The sequence below is a fragment of the Alosa pseudoharengus genome, unplaced genomic scaffold, assembly GCF_046254945.1.
Source record: "Alosa pseudoharengus isolate Yale_2024_CS ecotype anadromous, Long Island Sound unplaced genomic scaffold, YU_APseudo_1.1 YU_APseudo_1.1_scf_4, whole genome shotgun sequence".
NCBI classification, from domain to species: domain Eukaryota; kingdom Metazoa; phylum Chordata; class Actinopteri; order Clupeiformes; family Clupeidae; genus Alosa; species Alosa pseudoharengus.
In genome coordinates, this window is record NW_027468774.1 from 817,501 (window position 1) to 840,874 (window position 23,374).

At 47.5% G+C, this 23,374-nt stretch overlaps 1 protein-coding gene across 1 annotated transcript in view; it reads right to left on the reverse strand.

Annotated features, from left to right (window-relative positions):
• LOC143102077 (uncharacterized) overlaps nt 1-23,374 on the reverse strand; it is a 56,117-nt gene that overhangs the window by 13,296 nt on the left and 19,447 nt on the right. Inside the window, exons 7-15 of the mRNA XM_076265459.1 lie at nt 22,534-22,643; nt 17,544-21,638; nt 16,131-16,207; nt 15,327-15,553; nt 8,601-8,701; nt 6,536-6,666; nt 3,871-3,958; nt 2,307-2,384; nt 2,098-2,138 (exon numbers count right to left, since the gene is read on the reverse strand). Coding sequence (XP_076121574.1) covers nt 2,098-2,138; nt 2,307-2,384; nt 3,871-3,958; nt 6,536-6,666; nt 8,601-8,701; nt 15,327-15,553; nt 16,131-16,207; nt 17,544-21,638; nt 22,534-22,643 — 4,948 coding nt within the window. The remainder of the gene's footprint in view (nt 1-2,097; nt 2,139-2,306; nt 2,385-3,870; nt 3,959-6,535; nt 6,667-8,600; nt 8,702-15,326; nt 15,554-16,130; nt 16,208-17,543; nt 21,639-22,533; nt 22,644-23,374) is intronic.

The window sequence follows — 23,374 nt, forward strand, 5'->3', positions numbered from 1 at the left end:
CTCCCTTCCATTTCATGCAAACTCTCTCACACACACCACTATACTCTCTCACATACACCACTATACTCTCTCACATATACTACTATACTCTCTCGCATACACCACTATACTCTCTCACATTCACTACTATACTCTCTTGCATTCACTACTATACCTTCTCACATACACTACTAAACTCTCTCGCATACACTACTAAACTTTCTCGCATACACTATTATACTCTCTCACATACACTACTAAACTTTCTCGCATACACTATTATACTCTCTCACATACACTACTAAACTCTCTCGCATACACTACTATACTCTCTTGCATACACTAGTATACTCTCTCGCATACACTACTAAACTCTCTCTCTCACATACACTACTATACTCTCTCACATACACTACCAAACTCTCTCACATGCACTACTATACTCTCTCGCATACACTACTATAGTCTCTCACATATACGACTATACTCTCTCACATACACTACTATATTCTCTCACATATACTACTAAACTCTCTCACATACACTACTATACTCTCTCACATACACTACTATACTCTTTACTCTCTCACATACACTACTATACTCTCTCACATTCACTACTATACTCCTTCACATACACTACTATACTCTCTCACATACACGACTATACCCTCTCATACATACATGTAAAATGACTATAATAGTGAGTGTGCATGAGTATAGTGGTGTATGTGCAAGATTATGATAGTGTGTGTAAGACCAAGTATGAATTAAGGCCTAGACGGCCCCTCATACAAATGCACACACATGCACGTACACACTTACACACACATATGCACGTACACACTTACACACACATATGCACGTACACACACACCCACACACACATATACACGTACACCCTCACACAAATGCACACACATGCACGTACACACTTACACACACATATGCACGTATAGGCCTGTCACGATAACAAATTTTGCTTGACGATAAATTGTCTCAGAAATTATTGCGATAAGCGATAATATTGTCGTTCTGAGAATTTTCCTCGGGAAGAGGAAGACGGCCCACTTGTTGTGTTTTTTTTCCCCAACTGGGAAAACTGCAGCGGATGATTGTGTTTTAGATGCATATGCATGTTTGTTGTGTTGCCGCTTTTAATTGCGACTGTTTTCCAACAAATGCGACACATCGACTCGTACACGTTCAGTGGTTCACCACGGGCATTCGGTTTAAATCCGAAATGCTCCCACACTGCAGCTGTCGCGTTTGGCTTAGAAACCAATTCCATATATTTTGTCTTTATTAGGCGTAGCCTACTCGAACTCGCAACTAGCTTTCTCTCTGCCTAGTGCCTACCGGTATACTTCTCACGCGGCTCTTTAGCTGCACTCTGTGGTAGGCTACGCCAGTAGTTCCGCCTCCCCACACACCATGCGACTGACAAGTGACTGACATGAGGGTTCACTCATGGTTACTCTAAGGACCCGAGAGGGAGAGAGAGACGAGGAAAACAAACAAGCATGCAAATGGCATTTATCGTGGCCAGAAAAATGATCGAGCTAATTTTAATTATCATGCGATTAATTGATTTATTGAATATCGCGACAGGCCTATGCACGTACACACTTACACACACATATGCACGTACACACACACCCACACACACATATACACGTACACCCTCACACAAATGCACACACATGCACGTACACACTTACACACACATATGCACGTACACACACACCCACACACACATATACACTTACACCCTCACACAAATGCACACACATGCACGTACACACTTACACACACATATACACGTACACCCTCACACAAATGCACACACATGCACGTACACACTTACACACACATATGCACGTACACACTTACACACACATATGCACGTACACACTTACACACACACATGCACGTACACACACACACACACACATATACACGTACACCCTCACACAAATGCACACACATGCACGTACACACTTACACACACATATGCACATACACCCTTACACACACGTACACACTTACACACACACGCACGTACACGTACACACACGCACACACACACAGCAGAAAGAAAGAGTGGTATTGTGTCACCTCATTAAGCAGCTTCTCCTGTCTGAGACACTCTGAGACCCCTGTGAAGACACAAGCACAAACACACACTTCAGACCAAATTACAGTGTGTGTGTGTGTGTGTGTGTGTGTTATGGTGGTGTGTGTGTGTTTTATGGTGGTGTGTGTGTGTGTATGTTTTATGGTGGTGTGTGTGTGTGTGTGTGTGTGTGTGTGTGTATATAACTCACAGAGGTAGCTGACGACCCATGTCCTGTGGGCGATGCCCTGGAAGTACTTTAGCGTGCGCTCACACACTAGTTCATCATCTGAGAGAGAGAGAGAGAGAGTGAGAAAGTGAGAGAGTGTGTGTGTGTGTGACAGAGAGAGTGAGAGAGAGAGTGTAAGTGTGTGTGTGTGACAGAGAGTGTGTGTGTGTGTGTGTGACAGAGAGAGTGAGAGAGAGAGTGTAAGTGTGTGTGTGACAGAGTGAGAGAGAGAGAGAGTGTAAGGGCCAATCTCAATTCTCTGTTTTACCCCTTCCCCTTCCCCTATCCCTTCATCTTACTCCTACTTGACTTTCCATCAGTTAGAGCTTTTGTCACATCCACTGACATTTCACATTGCCAAAGAAATGTAAATATCTGCCTGAAATATGTACTGGTGTATCATGTTGGCTGCACTCAATTAGTCATTATACAGTATTATCTGCTGGTGCAGCAAATGCATGATTCCCGTCTGCCCTTGGAGCTCGATCCCTCCCATCGTTACAAATTTCCACCTGTCCTCACAACCCATTTGGCACTGGACAGGAGGTGTGTTGCGATGTTGCGCCCAAGAACAGGAGGGAACAGCTCCAGCTATTTACAGCAGGCCTTGCAGGAGATACATAGAGGAGTGGGCTAGGCGGACCGTCGACTACCTAACTGATAAGCCTATTTCACAGTGTCCAGGTGTCCGGCCTCGATGATGTTAATGATGCCTTAATTGAGAGAGGGGGATAGAGAGATACAGGATGGAGAGAGAGAGAGGGGGATAGAGAGATACAGGATGAGAGAGAGAGGGGGGTATGGAGAGAGAGGATGGAGAGAGAGAGGGGGATAGAGAGATACAGGATGGAGAGAGAGAGAGAGAGGGGGATGGAGAGAGAGAGGATGGAGAGAGAGAGGGGGGGATGGAGAGATACAGGATGGAGAGAGAGAGAGGGGGATGGAGAGAGAGAGGGGGGGATGGAGAGAGAGGGGGATAGAGAGATACAGGATGGAGAGAGAGAGAGAGGGGGATGGAGAGAGAGAGGGGGGGATGGAGAGATACAGGATGGAGAGAGAGAGAGGGGGATGGAGAGAGAGAGGATGAAGAGATACAGGATGGAGAGAGAGAGAGGGGGATGGAGAGAGAGAGGATGGAGAGAGAGAGGATGGAGAGAGAGAGAGGGGGATGGAGAGATACAGGACTCTCTTAGCCTATTCATATCAGACGAGCGGTAAAACAGTTGGACTCACATTTCTGACAGCAAAATATATTTGGTCCAGATCTGCATTAGCATTTGGCGCAGATCCTCTAAACGGACCTGCCCCGGGGTCATTTCTTCCAACGGGCCAATACCGGAACAGGTTGGAATTACGGATCAGAGACAGATCTGGGCCAGAACTGGACTCGTATTCTACATCTGGGGCTCATCTGGCCCTGGCCTGTGATTCATCTTTAAGCTATCGATAAGGGGAAGGGGTAAAATAGAGAATTGAGATTGGCCCTAAGTGTGTGTGTGTGACAGCCCTACACACACACACAGAAACACACGGTTGACACACACACCTGTCCTGATGATGACGTGGGTAGTGTCGGACGTCACGTGGGAGGTCACGCTGCCCCCCATCCTCTTAGCGAACCTCTTCGCCTCCACCTGGGCATGCACACACACACACACACACACACCACATGAGTCATCTGTGCAGATATCACACACAAACACACACACACACACACACACACACACACACACACACACACACGAGTCATCTGTGCAGATATCACACACACACACACACACACACGAGTCATCTGTACAGATATCACACACACACACACACACACACACACACACACACACACACACACACACACACACACACACACACCACATGAGTCATCTGTGCAGATATCACACACACACACACACACACACACACACACACACACACACACGAGTCATCTGTACAGATATCACACACACACACACACACACACACACGAGTCATCTGTGCAGATATCACACACACACACACACACACAGAAATGAATCATACCTAACTACAACACACAGTTGATTTTAGAATGGCAGCCGCCACAGCAAAATTAATGCCGCCGCGGTATCAGAAGGGCAGGCGCAAAATGTAGTTAAATGACCGACGTAACCTCCCCCGCTAGTCAAAATGTAGTTAAATGACCGACGTAACCTCCCCCGCTAGTCAAAATGTAGTTGCAGTTAAATGACCGACGTAACCTCCCCCGCCAGTCAAAATGTAGTTGCAGTTAAATGACCGACGTAACCTCCCCCGCTAGTCAAAATGTATTATGGCTCGTCCAGTTTCACTACACATACAGATGTAGCTTACAGGTAGTTGTAAAATTGTAAAAACATGAACTTTCTTCCACAGTTTTCCTCTTCATTTTGTAGTGGTGGCCACTGAAAACAGACAGGTAACGAACAGATAACGTTTGGAAACGGACAGGTAACGAACAGATAACGTTTGGAAACGGACAGGTAACGAACAGATAACATTTGGAAACAGACAGGTAACGAACAGATAACGTTTGGAAACGGACAGGTAACGAACAGATAACGTTTGGAAACGGACAGGTAACGTTTGCGGTCTAAACGGGGGGCCTGAATGAGGCGTAGCGGTAGCCGTCTGTCAACATCACACAATTTGGTGGAAAGGTGTAGCAGAGGCTAAGGAAAACCCATTCATTTTTGTAGCTGATCCAACTCAAAGGGAAATTCAAAGTATTTTCCATATAGTAACTTATTAGCTTGCAACGACAGCAAAAGTGAAACTTGGAGAGTGGAAGTCTCTCCGCGACTCGATGATCGACGATTCGATGCAGGTAAAATGTATCGACTGGTAGATTAGTAATGAAGGTAAATGGGATTATAGCAATTTTGCAAGGGCACACAACATGGGCAAAACTTTTTGCACTTGCGGTGGTAGCCTACAGTTAATGTCAATCGCGTACAATAACCAAAGAAAGTAGAGTAGATGACTTGTGTTTCTACAAGATGTTGATACAAAATGTCATTTCTGTATTCCTTAATACTGAATGTAAGAGAGACACACACACACACACACCAATATAAGTATGTCCATGGCTAATATAAGAGACACAGAGACACACACACACACACACACACACACACACACACACACACACACACACACACACCAATATAAGCATGTCCATGGCTAATGTAAGAGACACACACACACACACCAATATAAGCATGTCCATGGCTAATGTAAGAGCTGCTTTCTGGATGTCGGTCTCAGATCACACACACACACACACACACACCAATATAAGCATGTCCATGGCTAATATAAGAGACACACACACACACACACACACCAATATAAGCATGTCCATGGCTAATGTAAGAGACACACACACACACACCAATATAAGCATGTCCATGGCTAATGTAAGAGACACACACACACACACCAATATAAGCATGTCCATGGCTAATGTAAGAGACACACACACACACACCAATATAAGCATGTCCATGGCTAATGTAAGAGACACACACACACACACCAATATAAGCATGTCCATGGCTAATGTAAGAGACACACACACACACACCAATATAAGCATGTCCATGGCTAATATAAGAGACACACACACACACACACACACACACACACACACACACACACACCAATATAAGCATGTCCATGGCAAATGTAAGAGCTGCTCTCTGGATGTCGGTCTCAGATCACACAGGTCCTTTCTGCTGCATCCTTTCATCTCTCATGTCACAAACATAACAAACACACACACACAGTGAGAGAGATAAAGCCCGCCCTCAGAAACAACTGATAGGTAGGTCTTCAAAAATAGCACAAAGAGAGGCCAATCACTTGCCTATCAATCTCGCATGGATATGATTAAAAAACTGTGATTTTCGCCGAAAGGTGACTAGTTTGCAGATATGACATATGTCTACCTTTGTTACAACCTGACGCAGCCAGCAAAACTTGCGGTACCGTTGTAACATTAGCATAAGCGTCATGAATGTAACAGTTCCAATTGTGATAGCCTTGTTGATAAACTGCTTATTTCTTTCATGTCTAAAGCATTTGGTCCAGTGATCTTTGAAGTTGCTAAAATTGGCTGTGATGGTGGCACAAAATTCATAATCCATAACACGCAATAACCCGCCCCCCCCCCCCCCGGCCGACACACACACACACACCTGCTGTGGACCACTTAGTCCTGACAGGACTAGCTGGAGTGGGCGGAGTCTGGGAGGAGTGCCTGCTGGTGACCCTTTGACCTCTGACCTCTGGCTGTCACTGCTACCAGAACTCGGAGTATCGCGCTGCCCTGAGAGAGAGAGAGATAGAGAAAGAGAGATAGAGAGAGAGAGATAGAGAAAGAGAGATAGAGAGAGAGCGAGAGAGCGAGAGAGATAGAGAGACAGCGAGAGAGAGAGAGAGAGAGAGAGAGGTTGTAGATCATTTGTCTTCTTTCCATACGTACGCAAATCTCGTATTGTTGACGGAAGGTAGACTGTGCGCGTGAGAAATCTACTACAACTCATGCGTTGAACCAACTGCTTTTCCCATGCGCGACACACACCCCTTTTTGAATGCATCAAAAGGGTCAAAATAGCAGCAGCCAAAGAGGATCGTTGATAACAGAACAACTGACGGTGTAAAATAAAAAATCTTTGGCAGGACGTGATTAATGCGGTTTAACAAAGGAACACGTTATACTTGGCCCTTAATCACATATCGCGCAATTACTGAGTTAACGCTGACAGACCTAATGCAAATGCATCTCTGTCACTTATCGAGTGGCCTCTGTGTTTGGCCATTTCTATTGTTATGTATAATGTCCTTATTCAATGAAATTCAATTTTGAGGCAAACTGTGAGACTGCGTACAAAAAGGGGAACCAGCGTCTACACTGTCTGAGGAAGCCGTCCTCCTTCCACATCGACAGAAAGATGCTCATTATGTTCTACCGCTGCTTCATTGAATCAGTCATCTCTTTTAGCCTGGTGTCTTGGCTCAGCAACCTACCCCTAAAAAATAAGAACTGCCTGAACCAAATTGTAAGGTGGGCTAGTAGGCTGATTGGAGAGCCACAGATGAACCTGGAATCCCTACACAGTAGGCAGCTACAGAGGCTAGTTGGGTCTATCCTAGAGGATGGATCCCACCCACTATACGGTGAATTTCAGCCTCTCCCATCAGGCCGCAGGTACAAAACGCCTGTTTGTAAAACTAAAAGATACAGAGGCAGTTTTGTTCCCTCTGCTATTAGAACGTTAAATAGCACTTATGCTACTGTTAGATTAGGCTACACACTAACTTATTGACTGCACAGCCCTCTTAATCTTATTATTTATTTATTTATTTATTTATTTAATCTGGTTTAGCTCTTGCATCTGCTATGATGACTTTTATTTTGCATTTTCATCTACTGAATTTTGATACTAATAATATTCATGTATATTTTTTATCTATACTCCTAGGTCTAGAGCACTGTTGTCACTGTTATGTCATTGTCTTCTGTCAATGTCGTTTAATGTCATCTATGTGTGTGTGTGTAAGAAACCCACTCTTTTGACCGGCAACCAAATCTACCCTTGGGTACAAATAAAGTTACCTTACCTTACCTTACCTTGTTGTATTGGGTGTGTGTGTGCATGTGTGTGCATGTGTGTGCATGTGTGTGTGTCCGTGTATGTGTGTGTGCATGTGTGCGTGTGTGCGCGCCGTGTGTGTACCTTGTGTGCGTCTCTGGATGTTGCAGGACAGAGAGAGAGAGAGTGTGTGAGTGTGTGTGTGTGTGTGTGTGTGTGAGTGTGTGTGTGTGTACTCTGTGTGAGTCTCTGGGTGTTGCAGGACAGAGAGAGAGAGTGTGTGAGTGTGTGTGTGTGTGTGTGTGTGTGTGTGTGTGTGTGTGTGTGTGTGTGTGTGTGTACCCTGTGTGCGTCTCTGGGTGTTGCAGGACAGAGAGTGTGTGTGTGTGTGTGTGTGTGTGTGTGTGTGTGTGTGTGTGTGTGTGTGTGTGTACCCTGTGTTTACCCTGTGTGCGTCTCTGGGTGTTGCAGGACAGAGTGTGTGTGTGTGTGTGTGTGTGTGTGTGTGTGTGTGTGTGTGTGTGTGTGTGTACCCTGTGTTTACCCTGTGTGCGTCTCTGGGTATGTGTGTGTGTACCCTGTGTGAGTCTCTGGGTGTTGCAGGACAGAGAGTGTGTGTGTGTGTGTGAGTGAGTGAGTGAGTGAGTGAGTGAGTATTTGTATGTACCCTGCGTTTGTCCCTGGGTGTTGCATGGCTGAGTGGGTCCCAGGCCGCCTGGAGGGGAGGTAGGCAGACCAGCCTCAGCTGCCTCAGCAGAGCCCTCGTGCCTGGGGATCAGAAGGGGGAGAGCGGGGGTCAGTCTGGGGGTCAGATGGGGGTATGTCTGTGCAGTCTGAAACAATTCACATTGCACACCATGAAATCAGAATCACTGACCACTCTCCAGTCTGAAACAAACAATTCAGGTACGGTCTCTCGGTGAATACCCCACAACAGTGAAACACCGAGGATCTAACGCTTGGCCTACGTCTCTCCAGTCACTCACTCAGGACAGGGATTCTTAACGGGACAAGCAGCTTTCAGTCGCCGTGGTAAGCCGCTCTGTTGGAAGGCTTGTAAAGGTGCAATGCTAACGTGTTTTTCTTCTAACTAGAACCGTCTAGAACTGTCTGACAGGGACTAAACTGCCCGTCTCCATGACTACAGGGACTAAACTGCCCGTCTCCATGACTACAGGGACTAAACTGCCCGTCTCCATGACTACAGGTGGAGAACAAGGCAGAAGCTTACTAGGAAGTGTCTGTGGCCGTTTAAGAACAAGAAACGATGCATCAAATGATACGCAAAAAATTATGCGTTATTGCTTATTCCTTAATCGCATCACAATTAACGCGTTAACGCTAACAGCCCTATCGTAAAAGTACGAATTCCCACCCCTTTTGTTTGAAAATTAAAAACCAAGATGTTTTTTAATATTTCAAAATAATATTTGATTGATGAACCTTACATTATTCAGTAGCCATAGGTGTGTAGATTTGAACAAAATCTGGTTTGGTTCTTACCGAGAGCTTTTACTGCCTAAAATATCTGATTTTGTTTGGTGCTGGGATGGTGGGTGCCCTATTTCCACTCACTCATTCGGCACATCAACAGTTAGACTGATAATTCTCGTCACAAAATCAAAATTCCACTGGAGCTCCAAGCGGATTTGTACATGCAGCCGTACAAAACTGTTTACAACTCTTAAGTAACACTGCCATGTAAATTGCCATTTCAAGCCATGTAAAATTGCCAATAAATACGTTACCGTGGTGATCATATATCTAGTTTAAAGTTGAATGTAAAATGGCTTTTTTTCAACAAAGTAATTTATTTCTAGGTCTACTGTGTGTGTGTTACCATGATGCGTGTGGTGAGGGGGCCGACGGGTGAAGTGCAGGTTGAATAAATAGTCAGTTATTGGTCATTAAGGGTACACACAGCATAGACGTAGTGAGTTCACAGAGTCACTGTGTACAGGGGGATAAGTCACAAGAATGTTGCTATTTACAGCATCAGAGTAAAATACAGAGGGAGCTACCTAAACCTGCATAGTGTACCTTTAACACACAAACCTGCATAGTGTAACTTTAACGTTAGTGAAAGTTGATACCTGTATAATTCCTGTAAATTTGCATCCCTAGTAGGGTTGGGTATCGTTTGGGTTTTATCCGATAGCGGTGCTAAATCGATACTTTTAAAACGATGCCGGTGCCAAAACGGTGCCTGAACCGGTACTTTGTTTTTAAAATGTTTTAAATTAAAATGGTCTAAAGCATGAATTGCTTTTTTTTTTATTATTGATAAGACAAATTTCAACATGAAATTGAACTGTTATATTAAATCTACTATCAATATCTCATTGCTCCTACGAATAATACATTTAAATGTTAAAACAGCTTGCCATGCATGCACACACAATGGTAGGCTAAGCTCTGCTTTCAAGTTTACCCAGTGTAGGCGGTTTGCCATAAGGTATGTTAAAACCGCTTGCCATAAAACTGCCAGGTCATGGACAACGGCATTTGCAAGCAAGCTAATCTAACAGGGACTCTACTTTCCAGTTAATTCAATGTGTTCCCAAATGCTTCAAGAAATGTAATGTCTTAACCCATAACACGCAGTAGTTTTGAACATGTTAGGCCAGGGGTCCCCAACCTTTTATGTACCATGGACCGGTTTGATTCCTATTTTTTTTTTCACGGACCGGCGGGGGGGGGGGGGTGGGTGTCGGGGGTTCCATGTTCCATATGTGTTGTGCATGCATTACTTGAAAAGAACTAGCTCCAGTTATGTATGAACAGTGAAGGTAACGATCTCTTGTGAAAAACGTGAACTCGAAGAAGTGAAAATTGAACAATATGAACTATGAATATTGAACATCTTGAAGCTACATCTATAAGTGTGAACATGCTTAACAAAATATGGGAAGAAAACATGGGAACTAAACGTGCATTACGAATATAATCAGTGGGAGCCCTGCTTGTTTCCCTGCAACAAGAAGCTTCCATCTGGGGGTGATGGAAGACAGTGACACCCTCAATGTGTTTGAAATTCACGCGCTAGTGGTGTGCTTCCTGAACAACGGTCCGTGTGGAACAATCAGATCCCTGTGCGTATAGTGCGCGTCATAGGAATTTAACGAGGCTTCGAGGCAGGGTTTTTGCCTCGAGTAATTTTTGTAATCGAGTTATTCGAGTAACTCAATGAATCGTTTCAGCCCTACTGCTCTTCCTCCTGCGCTGACAAGTTAGGACTATTCGGGATATTGACAAATGGGTTGCGGACCCACTCATTGGTTTGCCGTGGATCTTTGTTTGGAGGATGGGAAGCAGGGCTGTACGTTAACTTTTTTTGCAAGTAGCACTGGTGCTACAGAGGTTAAAAGTTTTGTAGCACCAGCCACAAATTCTGTAGCATCGATATAAAACCTCTAAAATCTCTAAAAACAATCAGTTCATCACAGTTCATCAATTGTGTTTGGGATCTAGGCCTACTGCAACTGGATTGATAAAAGGTCATGTAGTTGTAAACATCTCACCTGGCTACATTGTGTTTGAGATGAACAAAAGCTATCAGCATGATATGTTATTTGGTTGTTGTGTTTTTGTAAAAACAAAAAAACAATCCATGACAGTTCCATGCAGTTAGACTTTTCAATGGGTATCAGGAAGACAGGTCATGACATTGATTTTTTGTTAATTTTTCTTATTCATGGATTGGAAGTCAGTTCATTTATTTTTGAATAAGTACAAGATATGCTGAAGATTTTATTCCACTAAGATTTAATTCACGTTTAGTTCATATTTCTAAGTTTTTAGATTAGTGTAACCCTACATTCAACCTTATTGTCATTGCACGAGTGAAATACCCTAATTACATCTAACCAGTGGTACAAATGAGTAGGCTAACTGACATGTCAAATGCATCCCTAGACTGTTCCATACACATAGGCTACAATAGGTAGCCTACTAAAGATAGCTGAAGGTCTGTGGCTAACGCAGTCGTAGGCTAATTAAAGTGTCGTGAAGGTTTTTTCGGAACCGATCTTGTAAAGGTTATTAAGCACTAAGCGAGACTGTTGCGCATGAAGTGGGCTCATATTTGACAGATAGAAGCGAACGTCCCGGTGGACTTTTTTCTTCTAAGTTTTAGATCTGAATGGTGTTGTTTGGATAAGTTGTTCGTTTTAAACTGAACTAAAAATGCAAAGCAACAAGGCGATTGCCACAAACTTCTACCTCTGCTTGCCTAATCTAATCACCTCAGCCCGGCCCGGTCGGAAGATACTTTCGCTTTAGGCTAAACATATCACTTGTTTGATTCGCGAGGATAATTAAGGTGTTGTTTGATTTGGAGTTGGATTGTTTGGATACTATGCCTACAAACAAGTAGACATAGTTTTTAATCGCGTAGACTGCAAATAAGTTGAAATCAAAGTAGCCTACATCGATTCCCCTCTCACAAAAGTAATAATAATAATAATAATAATAATAATAATAATAATAATAATAATAATAATAAGCTTTATTTGTATAGCACCTTTCATACACAGAATGCAGCTCAAAGTGCTTTACATTTGAAGCATGTAACAAAATAATAGTCAGTCAGTCATTATCAATCACATTTCTTCATTGCTGGGGCCGTTTATGATCCACTCAGCAACATATCAAAAATATAGAAAATGACATGTCATAAGACTGGCAGCCTTAACCCTCTTACCCCCCACAAGCACGCCATATGGCAACTGTGGCAAGGAAAAACTCCCATATTCCAGGAAGAAACCTTGAGCAGAACCTGACTTAATAGGGGGAGCCCATCTGCTTCTGGCTGGCTGCGCCCTCCAATAGCAGCAGATGTAGAATAATCTGAAAAAGTAGTCTACAGGATAAGACGAGTTAACTAAAAGCTTTCCTGTACAGGTATGTTTTCAGATCTTTTAAAAAAATATTTACTGAACTCGCCTGCTTGATGTACAGAGGCAGGGTGTTCCATAGTTTGGGGGCATAATGGATAAAAGCAGCTTCTCCACTTTGTTTGTGGAGCACTTTGGGTACGATTAAAAGATTAGAATTGGATGATCTAAGTTTCCTTTGTGGTTGATAAGATATTAAAAGCTCAGAGATATATGAAGGTGCTGTGCCATTCAGAGCTTTGTAAGTAATTAACATAACCTTAAAATCAATTCTATAGGAAATAGGGAGCCAGTGCAGTTCAGCCAACAGAGGGGTGATGTGTTCTCTCTTCTTAGTCTTAGTTAAAAGTCTAGCCGCAGAGTTCTGTATGAGTGCCAATTTCTTTAGATGTTTTTTGGGAAGACCAGTGAAAAGTGCATTGCAGTAGTCTAACCTGCTAGTGATAAAGGCGTGAATTAGTTTTTCTGCATCTTGTTGAGTTAAAAAGGGCCACACTTTGACAATGTTTCTCAAGTGGAAATAGGCTGTTTGAGTAACTTTACTGATATGGGGCTTAAAACTTAACTCTGCATCTAAGATGACACCGAGGCTTATACATATGCACTTCAAACAAACAAACAAGCGTTTCACCGGGAGCCTACACTGGGCGCGTAACGAAGAGCTCCGTTCGCGACGCGCAAAAACAGAAGACGGGTCTATTTTTTTTTTTTACGTAGCCTACGCGCCGCTATCACATCTGGTGTAGCCAGTTGCACTGATCACAGTAGAAGGTAATTGCTGTAGCCTCCCTGTCAGTCTCACACGCATGCATTGTATTGCCATAAGCAAAACTGTATAGGCCTACTGTAGCACCAGTGCTACGTTGGTAAATCATCCATCGCACAAAGATTTTTTTTGTAGCATGTGCACATATATGTCGCACTGTACAGCCCTGGGAAGTAACGCTCAAACTCATTTGAAAGCGCAACAAGGTGGTCGCGCACCAGCTGCGAGAGAAAGGGCCCTGCCTCAGTCTCTCCCAAAACCCCCACTACTGTTTGGAACATATCAAATACACCCCGGTCCACTCGTCGTCCCCACAAATCAAGCTTGGCTTTAAATGCAGCGACTTTATCTGCCAGTTTAAAGACAGTCGTCATTCTCCCCTGGAGTGACAGGTTGAGGTCATTAAGCAACCCGAATATGTCACACAGGTAAGCGAGTTTTGACACCCAGTCCTTATCATAAAATGTGCAGCTAACGGTGACTTTTTTTCTGTAAGAAATCTCTGCAGCGGCTCTCGCAACTCAAACACTCTGGCCAGTGACCTGCTAAAGATGCTTGTTTTTTGTTGCTCATTGTAGCAGTTTAGCTAACTTCGTGTGACACTACTGTTCGCCAAGAACTGATCAAGTGAAGTGAGCTGACCGTCGGCTGCGCAGCGCTGAAGGCAATATGTAAAAGTGTTGAAGGCGGGACAGACAGATGTAAGAAAATAGACCTGGCAAAATGCAAACATGTGTGCAATCAAACAACTGCATATAGGCCTGTGCCATGTAAAAACGTGACATTACTGCGAATTAAATTTAGTTTAGTTTGCATGCATTTTTTTAAAACTCATGTCGTAGGCTACGGCCCGGTTAGGAATGTCATGCGGCCCGGTACCGGGCTGCGGCCCGGGGGGTGGGGGACCGCTGTGTTAGGCTACATGTCGGTGTTGAAGTGTTTAGATTCCCAGCGCTAGCCTAGTAGGCATTTTAACAGCAACTATGGCTATGCGCTAACACCAGTCAGCTGAGTTTAATTAGCGATAACGTACGGAGATGGTTTCGTATCGTCTTTGACAGCTCAGTGACATCAGGTATGTAACCTACATATTTATGTTTTTGCCAGCTAACTTTTAACATGATCTTCATATTCATTGTGATGCTATATGGGCCTCATGCACATGAAAGATTAAAATCATGCCATTAAGTTGTTTAACACACCGTGAAATAAAGTTTTCACCTTACAACTTTGCTGATAAGATTTCAAATAAATGTCAGTTAGCGCATTAGTAAGGATATTGTGTAACATATAGGCTAGCTTACTGTTGATGTTGTTTCATAGCCTTTTAAGTGTGTAGTTAGGCCCACTGCTAGATTTTGACAGGAGCTCGCGATATCGCTTTGGGCTCAGCAAGCTGTCAAACACTGCCCACTCGCCTATGTGTTTATACATCCAGTGTTTATCATATGTTAGCTAACTGTATCTGGATGTGTTGCTATCAGAGCAAGACATTAGAGATGGCGCATGACATGCAGTGATGCCTCGTATAAAAATAAATAAAAATAAAAAAAACGCTATTTAAGCACCGAAATGAGGCACCGAAATCCACATTGTTATTCGATGCAGTTACTACCGTTTGTGTCGGCACCGGTGCCATATTAGAACCGTGTTTCGGTGCCCAACCCTAATCCCCAGTGTGTGTGTGTGTGTGTATGCATGTGTGTGTGTGTGTGTGTTTGCGGGTGTTTACCTCATGCACATCCCCTGCTGTCGGTCTGGCTCGCTGGACAGCTGCTTCTTGGGGGACCTGAGTGAGCTGGATTGTGGCCCCGCCCCTTGGTTCCCATTGGCTGCCTCAGTACTGGCCCCTCCCACTGTTGTGGACCCTGGCTCCGCCTCTTTCTGCTTGAGCGCTTCAGAGACGAGCGCCATCATCTGCTCCAAGCGCTGCAGCTCCGCATGCATCTCCGCCTTTTGCTGAGGGACAGAGTGTGTGTGAGTGCACCCTGTGTGTGTGTGTCTCAAACATGAGTGTGTGTGTTTTAAGGAGGGGAGAAGAGAGGAGAGGAAGAGAGGAGAGGAGGAGAGGAGAGAGGGAGAGGAGAGAGGGAGAAGAGGAGGGGGGGAGAGGAGAGGAGAGGGAGGAGGGGAGGAGAGGGGGGAGGGGAAGAGGAGAGGAGAGAGGGAGGAGAGGAGAGAGGGAGGAGGGGAGGAGAGGGGGGGAGAGGAGAGGAGAGGAGAGAGGGAGGAGAGGAGAGAGGGAGGAGGGGAGGAGAGGAGAGGAGAGGAGAGAGGGAGGAGAGGAGAGAGGGAGGAGGGGAGGAGAGGAGAGGAGAGGAGAGAGGGAGGAGAGGAGAGAGGGGAGGAGAGGAGAGGGGAAGTCCTGTCCTGAACACAGCACAACACTGCCACCCAGTGGACACAACGCAGCAGTGCACCACCCACACACCCACCCACACACACACACACCCACACACCCACACACACTTCTGCAGGAACCATATTAGTTGTGTATAAAGTGTGCATACGTGCATACATGATCACGTGAGCTTACCTGTGTGTTGATGATGTCACTAGAGTATTGAGAGAACTCTGCAGTCTCACCTGCAGCCACCTCAGGGACACCCTCATCTACAGACAAGAGAGAGAGATATATATAGAGAGAGAGAGGGAGAGAGGGAGAGAGAGAGAGAGAGAGAGAGAGAGAGATAGTTATCAGATATTAAAGGTAAACTATGCAGTATTGGCAATTTCTTACTGTTTTCTCGGTTTTTGCTTCTTTTTCGCTGGCTCTGTCATGATGAATGTCTGAGAAACTCCATCGCTACTTTGTTCTAGCCGGTGCCTGGCGTGTATGTGTATTTGAATGCAGTAAAGCAACTCGTTACACTCGTTATACTTCCTGACACTGAGGCCGTCGGCCCGCCGGCCCACAGTTGCACCATTCAACCCGAAAAAAAGTCATATAACCATTCCAATGACTCTGAAGCTGTTAAATGAAGGTAAATTAAGCTAGAAAACCTGCAGTGTGCCTTTAACTACTGTAGGCTATAAGATCGTTACAGTGTCATTCTTGTCCGCGCTTGCCAGACACACGTCAGCGCGGGCTACTCATCTGGGTTCGGGGGGCCAGTGTAATGATCTTATTAACGTCTCATCTGGGTTCGGGGGGCCAGTGTAATGATCTTATTAACGTCTCATCTGGGTTCGGGGGGTGTGGCCAACGGAGCGCTATTTGGGGAGCCCTGTTATACGGTATAAAAAGGGTCTGAAAAGCTACAATGCTTTTGTGAATTTAATTGTTAGAAAAAGCAGAAGAAATGGCAGGCCTACATATTATTCTTCGAAAAACTACTCAGATGCGCAATATTGAGAATTTAAACGCTACTGTAATCTCGCCTGATGCATTCCATTTAAATGTATTGCTCAACACTGCTATTGGTCAGCTTTCACCAAACCCAATGAATCCAACCTGTGTGTGCTCTACCATATTCAATAGTGATACATCGCTGCGTGTGCTCTACCATATTCAATAGTGATACATCGCTGCGCGTGCTCTACCATATTCGCTGGTGATACATGGCTGCCATATATATTATATATACCATAATATGATACACGGCTGCGCGTGCTCTACCATATATATTATATATACCTTATTACACGGCTCTTCAGAGTGCTGCAGAAAGTTCCATTCACATGAATGGGCCTTCCCAACGTTCGGGCCTATGTTAAATCACCGGCAAAGTATATAATCACCGCTGTCAATGGCAACGGGTTGATTAACGTCTTTCATATCCCTCCGCAAGAATTCCGTTCGCTTATTGCAATGGAATTTAATGGAAATAAGTCCCTTCAGGTCGAAGCAAAACCTTCTGTTCTCCCTGTCGGGACTTACTTTCTGATAATTACCGACGGACAATACATTATCCCTTACATAATATGATTAACGGCTGTTAAAACTCACCCTCCTCTGGAGTTCCAAACAGGTCCTGGGAGCCGTGATCATCAGGCCCCGCCCCATCATCAGGCCCCGCCCCATTTTCTTCATCAGATCCCGCCCATTGGTCTTCATCGGGCCCCGCCCCTTGGTCTTCATCAGGCCCCGCCCCATCGTCAGGCCCCGCCCCATGGTCTTCATCAGGCCCTGCTCCCTCCTCCCGCACCTCTCCAGCAGCTGCAGTGCCGCTCTCTGCCTGTGGGGGGCAGTGTCTGTTGGGGGGTGGAGTCTCCAGGCTGCAGGGAATGACCTCGCAGTCGGACGGCTCTTCCTCAGGGCCGTCCGGGTCCAGGGGCAGGGCTGGGGGGTTCACAGAGCGCCGCCCCTGATTGCTGATTGGCTGTGGCGAAGCCTTCGCTCTGAAGATCTGCTGGAGGGAGGGCAGCTCGTCATCCTCGCTGCTGAGCTCCGACTCCGACGACTCCAGACGCTGAGCCTTCCTCCCCCTCCTCTTCCTCACAGTGCTGAGGGGCTGAGAGGCGTCTGTGCCCCCCTCCACGGCCGAGCCTTCCGCCTCCGCACTCAGCACGACACAGTCAGGACTCTCTGCGTCCAGGGGAACGGAACCTTCTGTATCCAGGGGAACGGAACCGCCTGCCTCCAGGGGAACGGAACCGTCTGCCTCCAGGGGAACGGAACCGTCTGCATTCAGCGGCACCAGGCCATCTGGGGTCATGGAAGACTCAAACGATTGGCCCTGCTGTTCACTTGTGTGTTGGGGTTCCAGCAGACTCGGGGCAGGTTTGGGGACGGCACGCTCGGCGCTGAGAACGCCACGATGCGCCCCAGAGGGACTCGGGAAGTTGCCATGGGGACTCGGGAAGTTGCACTTCCTCCAGCACGGGCTCCTGCCCCCTGAGTCCTCTTTACTGCCCCCCCCACAGGCCTCCTGAGGGGCAGGTGCCGGACTCCCAGACGCACCAGCGTTCACTCCTGTCCCCAGCGCACCAGCGTTCACTCCTGTCCCAAACGCACCAGCGTTCACTCCTGTCCCAAGCGCACCAGCGTTCACTCCTGTCCCCAGCGCACCAGCGTTCACTCCTGTCCCAAACGCACCAGCGTTCACTCCTGTCCCCAGCGCACCAGCGTTCACTCCTGTCCCCAGCGCACCAGCGTTCACTCCTGTCCCCAGCGCACCAGCGTTCACTCCTGTCCCCAGCGCACCAGTGCCAGGCTGCGTGTCTGGCCGCGTCTCTGTTGCCGTGGCGCCCGCAGGGCTCTCGTTCTGGCACCGAGGCGAGCCCAGGTGGAAGGACTTCCTCTTGCTGCCTCGGAAGCTCTTCAGCAGCAGCTCTGTGTCCAGCTCGCTGTCGTTGTTCCCCTCCTCCTCCTCCTCCTCCTCCACCACCTTGGGACTCGCTGGTCCCCTCGAGCGGTACTCCAGTGCGGCCGGAGGTTCCTGCTGGAATGCCACTGCTGGAACACTGGTCGCAAAGGCTGGAGAACGCCACAGGAGGGCAGGGGAATGCTGGAGAGGGGCACTAGAACGCTGGAGAGGGGCAGGAGAACGCTGCAGAGGGGCAGGAGAATGCTGCAGAGGGGCAGGAGAATGCTGCAGAGGGGCAGGAGAACGCTGGAGAGGGGCAGGAGAATGCTGCGGAGGGGCAGGAGAATGCTGCAGAGGGGCAGGAGAACGCTGGAGAGGGGCAGGAGAATGCTGCGGAGGGGCAGGAGAATGCTGCAGAGGGGCAGGAGAACGCTGCGGAGAAACACCCGGGAGGGAGAACGGAACGAGCGCCTCTGCGGGGCTTTTGGAATGTGGAACCACAGCGTCCAGCATACTCCCAGAATTCACAGCGTCCAGCATACTCCCAGAATTCACAGCGTCCAGCATACTCCCAGAATTCACAGCGTCCAGCATACTCCCAGAATTCACAGCGTCCAGCATACTCCCAGAATTCACCGGATTCACCGCAGGGAGTGGTCTGGGGGAGGGGATGGGGGTCTGTGTGTGTGGGACGACCGCTGCGGACGACTCCTCCCTGGAATCGCTCAAAGCTGATGCCTCCACCACCTCGAACTCCTCAATGCTGTCCATCTCCCGCTCACACACACACCCGTTCCGCTTCGGAGGCGGGCCAGGTTGGTTCCGTGGGGAGCTGGAGGCTCCGGTTCCAGTTCCGTCCCCCTGTTCCCGCTCCTCCACAGAGCGCTCTGGGTTAGTGTGGCATTCTATCGGTACTGTGGCCGTTACAGCTCCGGTTCTCAGTGATGCGTCCTGCTCTTCAGCGCCATCTGCAGGGCTGTGACCTGGTGTGTTCACGCGTGTGTTCACAGCGCTGGGATCTTCTTCAGGTTGGCCTGGATCAGACAGCTCTGGATTGGTGTGGCCTGTTGTCGGTGCTTTAGCAGTCATGGACCTTGTCCTTCTCGGGATGCCCTGCACCTCGTTAGTTAAGTCGACGAGCTTCCTGCTTCGCCGTGTCGCCCGGGCGACGGGGCTCCGAGTCTCCCCGCTGCTGGGGTAGCTCTCGATCTGGGCGTCGGCATCGCATGCAGGTGCTCGTCTCACCTGCGCCCGACTCACCTGCGCCTCCAGGGGGCAGTGCTCCCCCCCTGCACTAACCAGCTGCAGGGTCCTGGCTGCCTTTGGCTGCTTCCGCTCATCAGGCTTCTTCTGCGGCCTCTTGCCCCTGGCGTCCCGCGGCCTAGGCTCTCTCTCCGGCGCATCCGAGCTCAGGGTCTTGTCCAGGTCGGTCCAGGCGTCCTCCATCTTCTCTCTGGCTCTCAGTCGTCCCCTCGTCCTCACGTTCACCTCAAATGCTGACCCGTCCAAGGAGCGCTCGTCACTCCTCCCCTTGGCCTCGGCGGGGCACTTCTCTGGGGGCAATCCAGTGGGGCACTTCTCTGGGGGCAATCCAACTGTTGGCTCTAGATCTGCTTCACAAGGGACACTTCCATGTGTGTTGAGGCCCGACGCGTCTGGCTTATGGGCAGATCCCTCCTGCCTCGGCTCCTCGGGGTCCTGGGCAGCAGACTCCTCGGGGTCCTGGGCAGCAGACTCCTCGGGGTCCTGGGCAGCAGACTCCTCGGGCTTCCGCTCTGCCGTGCCCTCGGCAGCTATACTGGGCTCCTGCCCCTCCACCGCACAGGGCCTCTTGATGAAGTCTGCAGGCGTCAGGGAGCCAGACCTCCTCTTCCTCCCTGGCTTTCCCCGCTGGGCCTGTGGTTCCAGATCTTCCAGTGTGGCTCCGGGTGTTGGAGCGGCGGGCATTCGCCCGATGTCTGGGTGAATCTGGTCCAGTCCAGGGGAGGCCCTCCCTTTCCCCTGCCCTCCTCCAGTCCGGCGCCCCCTGCTGTACACGGCCCCAAACACCCGCTCCTCTAACCCCCTCCTGCCTTCCTCCCTCTGATTGGTTGGCCTGTTTGTTACGTGATTGGCTGGGCTGTCTATGGACCAGAAGGAATTGCTCCCTCTGAGCGAGTGCTCTTCCTCTGATTGGTTGTCCTGTCTCGGGTCGGTGCTTTGCTGCTCCTCCTCCTTGTCAGTTGGTCCCTCCGGCGGAATCCTCAGCAGCCATTCTGAGACTTTCTCCAGACTCCTCTGCCTGCCGTCCACCATCCGGTCCACTTCCAGGCTGCGTCTCCGCCCCAGGCTGTTCCGGATCTCCAGGTTCTGTTTCTGGTTCTTCGGTTCGTCGTCCATGATCCGGTCCACTTCCAGGCCCCGCCTCTTACCACTGCGGCTGGACCTGCGCAGAACCACCTCTTCATCAGAATCACCAGACTGTTGCTTGGCAACCAGCACCCGCGAAGACCGGGTCTGTCTCTTCGCGTGGACCACGACCCTGTCAGGCTCCGCCTCCACCGCCACCCCCGTCTGCTGAGGAGCCCCGGATGCGGCAGACACGTCATGTCCTCCCTCGACCAGCAGGGGCAGGCTATCTCCCTCAACAGGCAGGTTGTCTTCTCTTTTTGCAGGTGAGGGCAAGTCCAGACCTTGCTGTACAGGTGAGCACAGAGCTCCCAACCTGGAGGCTTGCGGCAGGTGTCCGAGGCCGCTGTCTGACGTAGTCGAGCAGGAGTCTCCAAGATCCATCAGCTGGGCAAAGGCATCCTTAGCTGTATTAAAGAAATCAATAAATCAATTAGGGTTGTTAATGAATAATCGACAATCGATTATTTGTCGTTAAAAAATTAGTCGACTGAATTCAAAACAAAATGAATAATCGTTAAGGTTTCGCACATTTTTAGCACAGCACAAATCTTGCGTGCAGAAGTGGAGTTAGGATACAACTCCCTTGGATACAAATCTCGCAGATTGGTGGAAAATCAATACAACAAGATTCTCGAGGATTGCTAAATTGGCACATCGGTATCTATGTGTAGATATGTTAATTTTCTACCAACCTATAACTTTAGGAAGTTGTTGTTTAATGGTCATGTTTTTTTGCTCAGCCTTAAGCCATGTAAAAGTGCCAATAAATCAACAGCTGCGACTATCAAATACAGTTTAAAAAGTTAAATGTATAAGGGCATGTTTTTATTATTGTTATTCATTTTTCTTGAAGGTGTCCTGCTTATTTCTGTGTGTGTGTGTCCTGTCTATTTCTGTGTGTGTGTGTGTGTGTGTGTGTGTGTGTGTGTCCTGTCTATTTCTGTGTGTGTGTGTGTCCTGTCTATTTCTGTGTGTGTGTGTGTCCTGTCTATTTCTTTTTCCAGCCTATAGGCTACATGGTGCATAGGCTATAAGCAACATGTTGCGTTGTGCAGCCTATAGGTGCATAGGCTATAAGCAACATGTTGCGTTGTGCAGCCTATAGGCTACATGGTGCATAGGCTATAAGCAACATGTTGCGTTGTGCAGCCTTAAGCCACGTAAAATTGCCAATAAATACATTGCAGCGGCGATTATATATCTAGTTTAAAGTTGAATGTAAAATGGCTTTTCAATAAAGTAATTTATTGAGGAATTTATTAGGGCTCCTGTGTGTGTTATCATAGTATGTGTGGTCACCTGCTCGAGATGACGTCATTGAGGGTGCGCTTCCGTCAGCTCCATGTATCCCATCATGCTCTGGGGTCTCAATGTCCACACACTCGTCCGTGTTCTGCCAGACCTCAGGGCTGCAGAAAGGGCACACACACACACACACACACACACACACACACACACACATCAGGAAGCACACACACACACACACATACACACACATACACACACACGCACACACACACATCAGGAAGCACACACACATCAGGAAGCACAAACACATCAGGAAGCACACACACATCAGGAAGCACACACACACACACACACACACACACACACACACACACACACACATCAGGAAACACACACACATCAGGAAGCACACACACACACACACACACATACACACATCAGGAAGCACACACACATCAGGAAGCACAAACACATCAGGAAGCACACACACACACACACACACACACACACACGCACACACATCAGGAAGCACACACACATCAGGAAGCACAAACACATCAGGAAGCACACACACACACACATCAGGAAGCACAAACTGGAGACTAGATAGATACACATTTCCACTCACATAAAACTGGAGACTATAATACCCATAGGCAACTATAATACCCAACTATAATACCCATAGGCAACTATAATACACATAGGCAACTATAGGCAACTATAATACACATAATACACATAGGCAACTATAATACCCATAGGCAACTATAATACCCATAGGCAACTATAATACTCATAGGCAACTATAATACACATAATACACATAGGCAACTATAATACCCATAGGCAACTATAATACTCATAGGCAACTATAATACACATAATACAC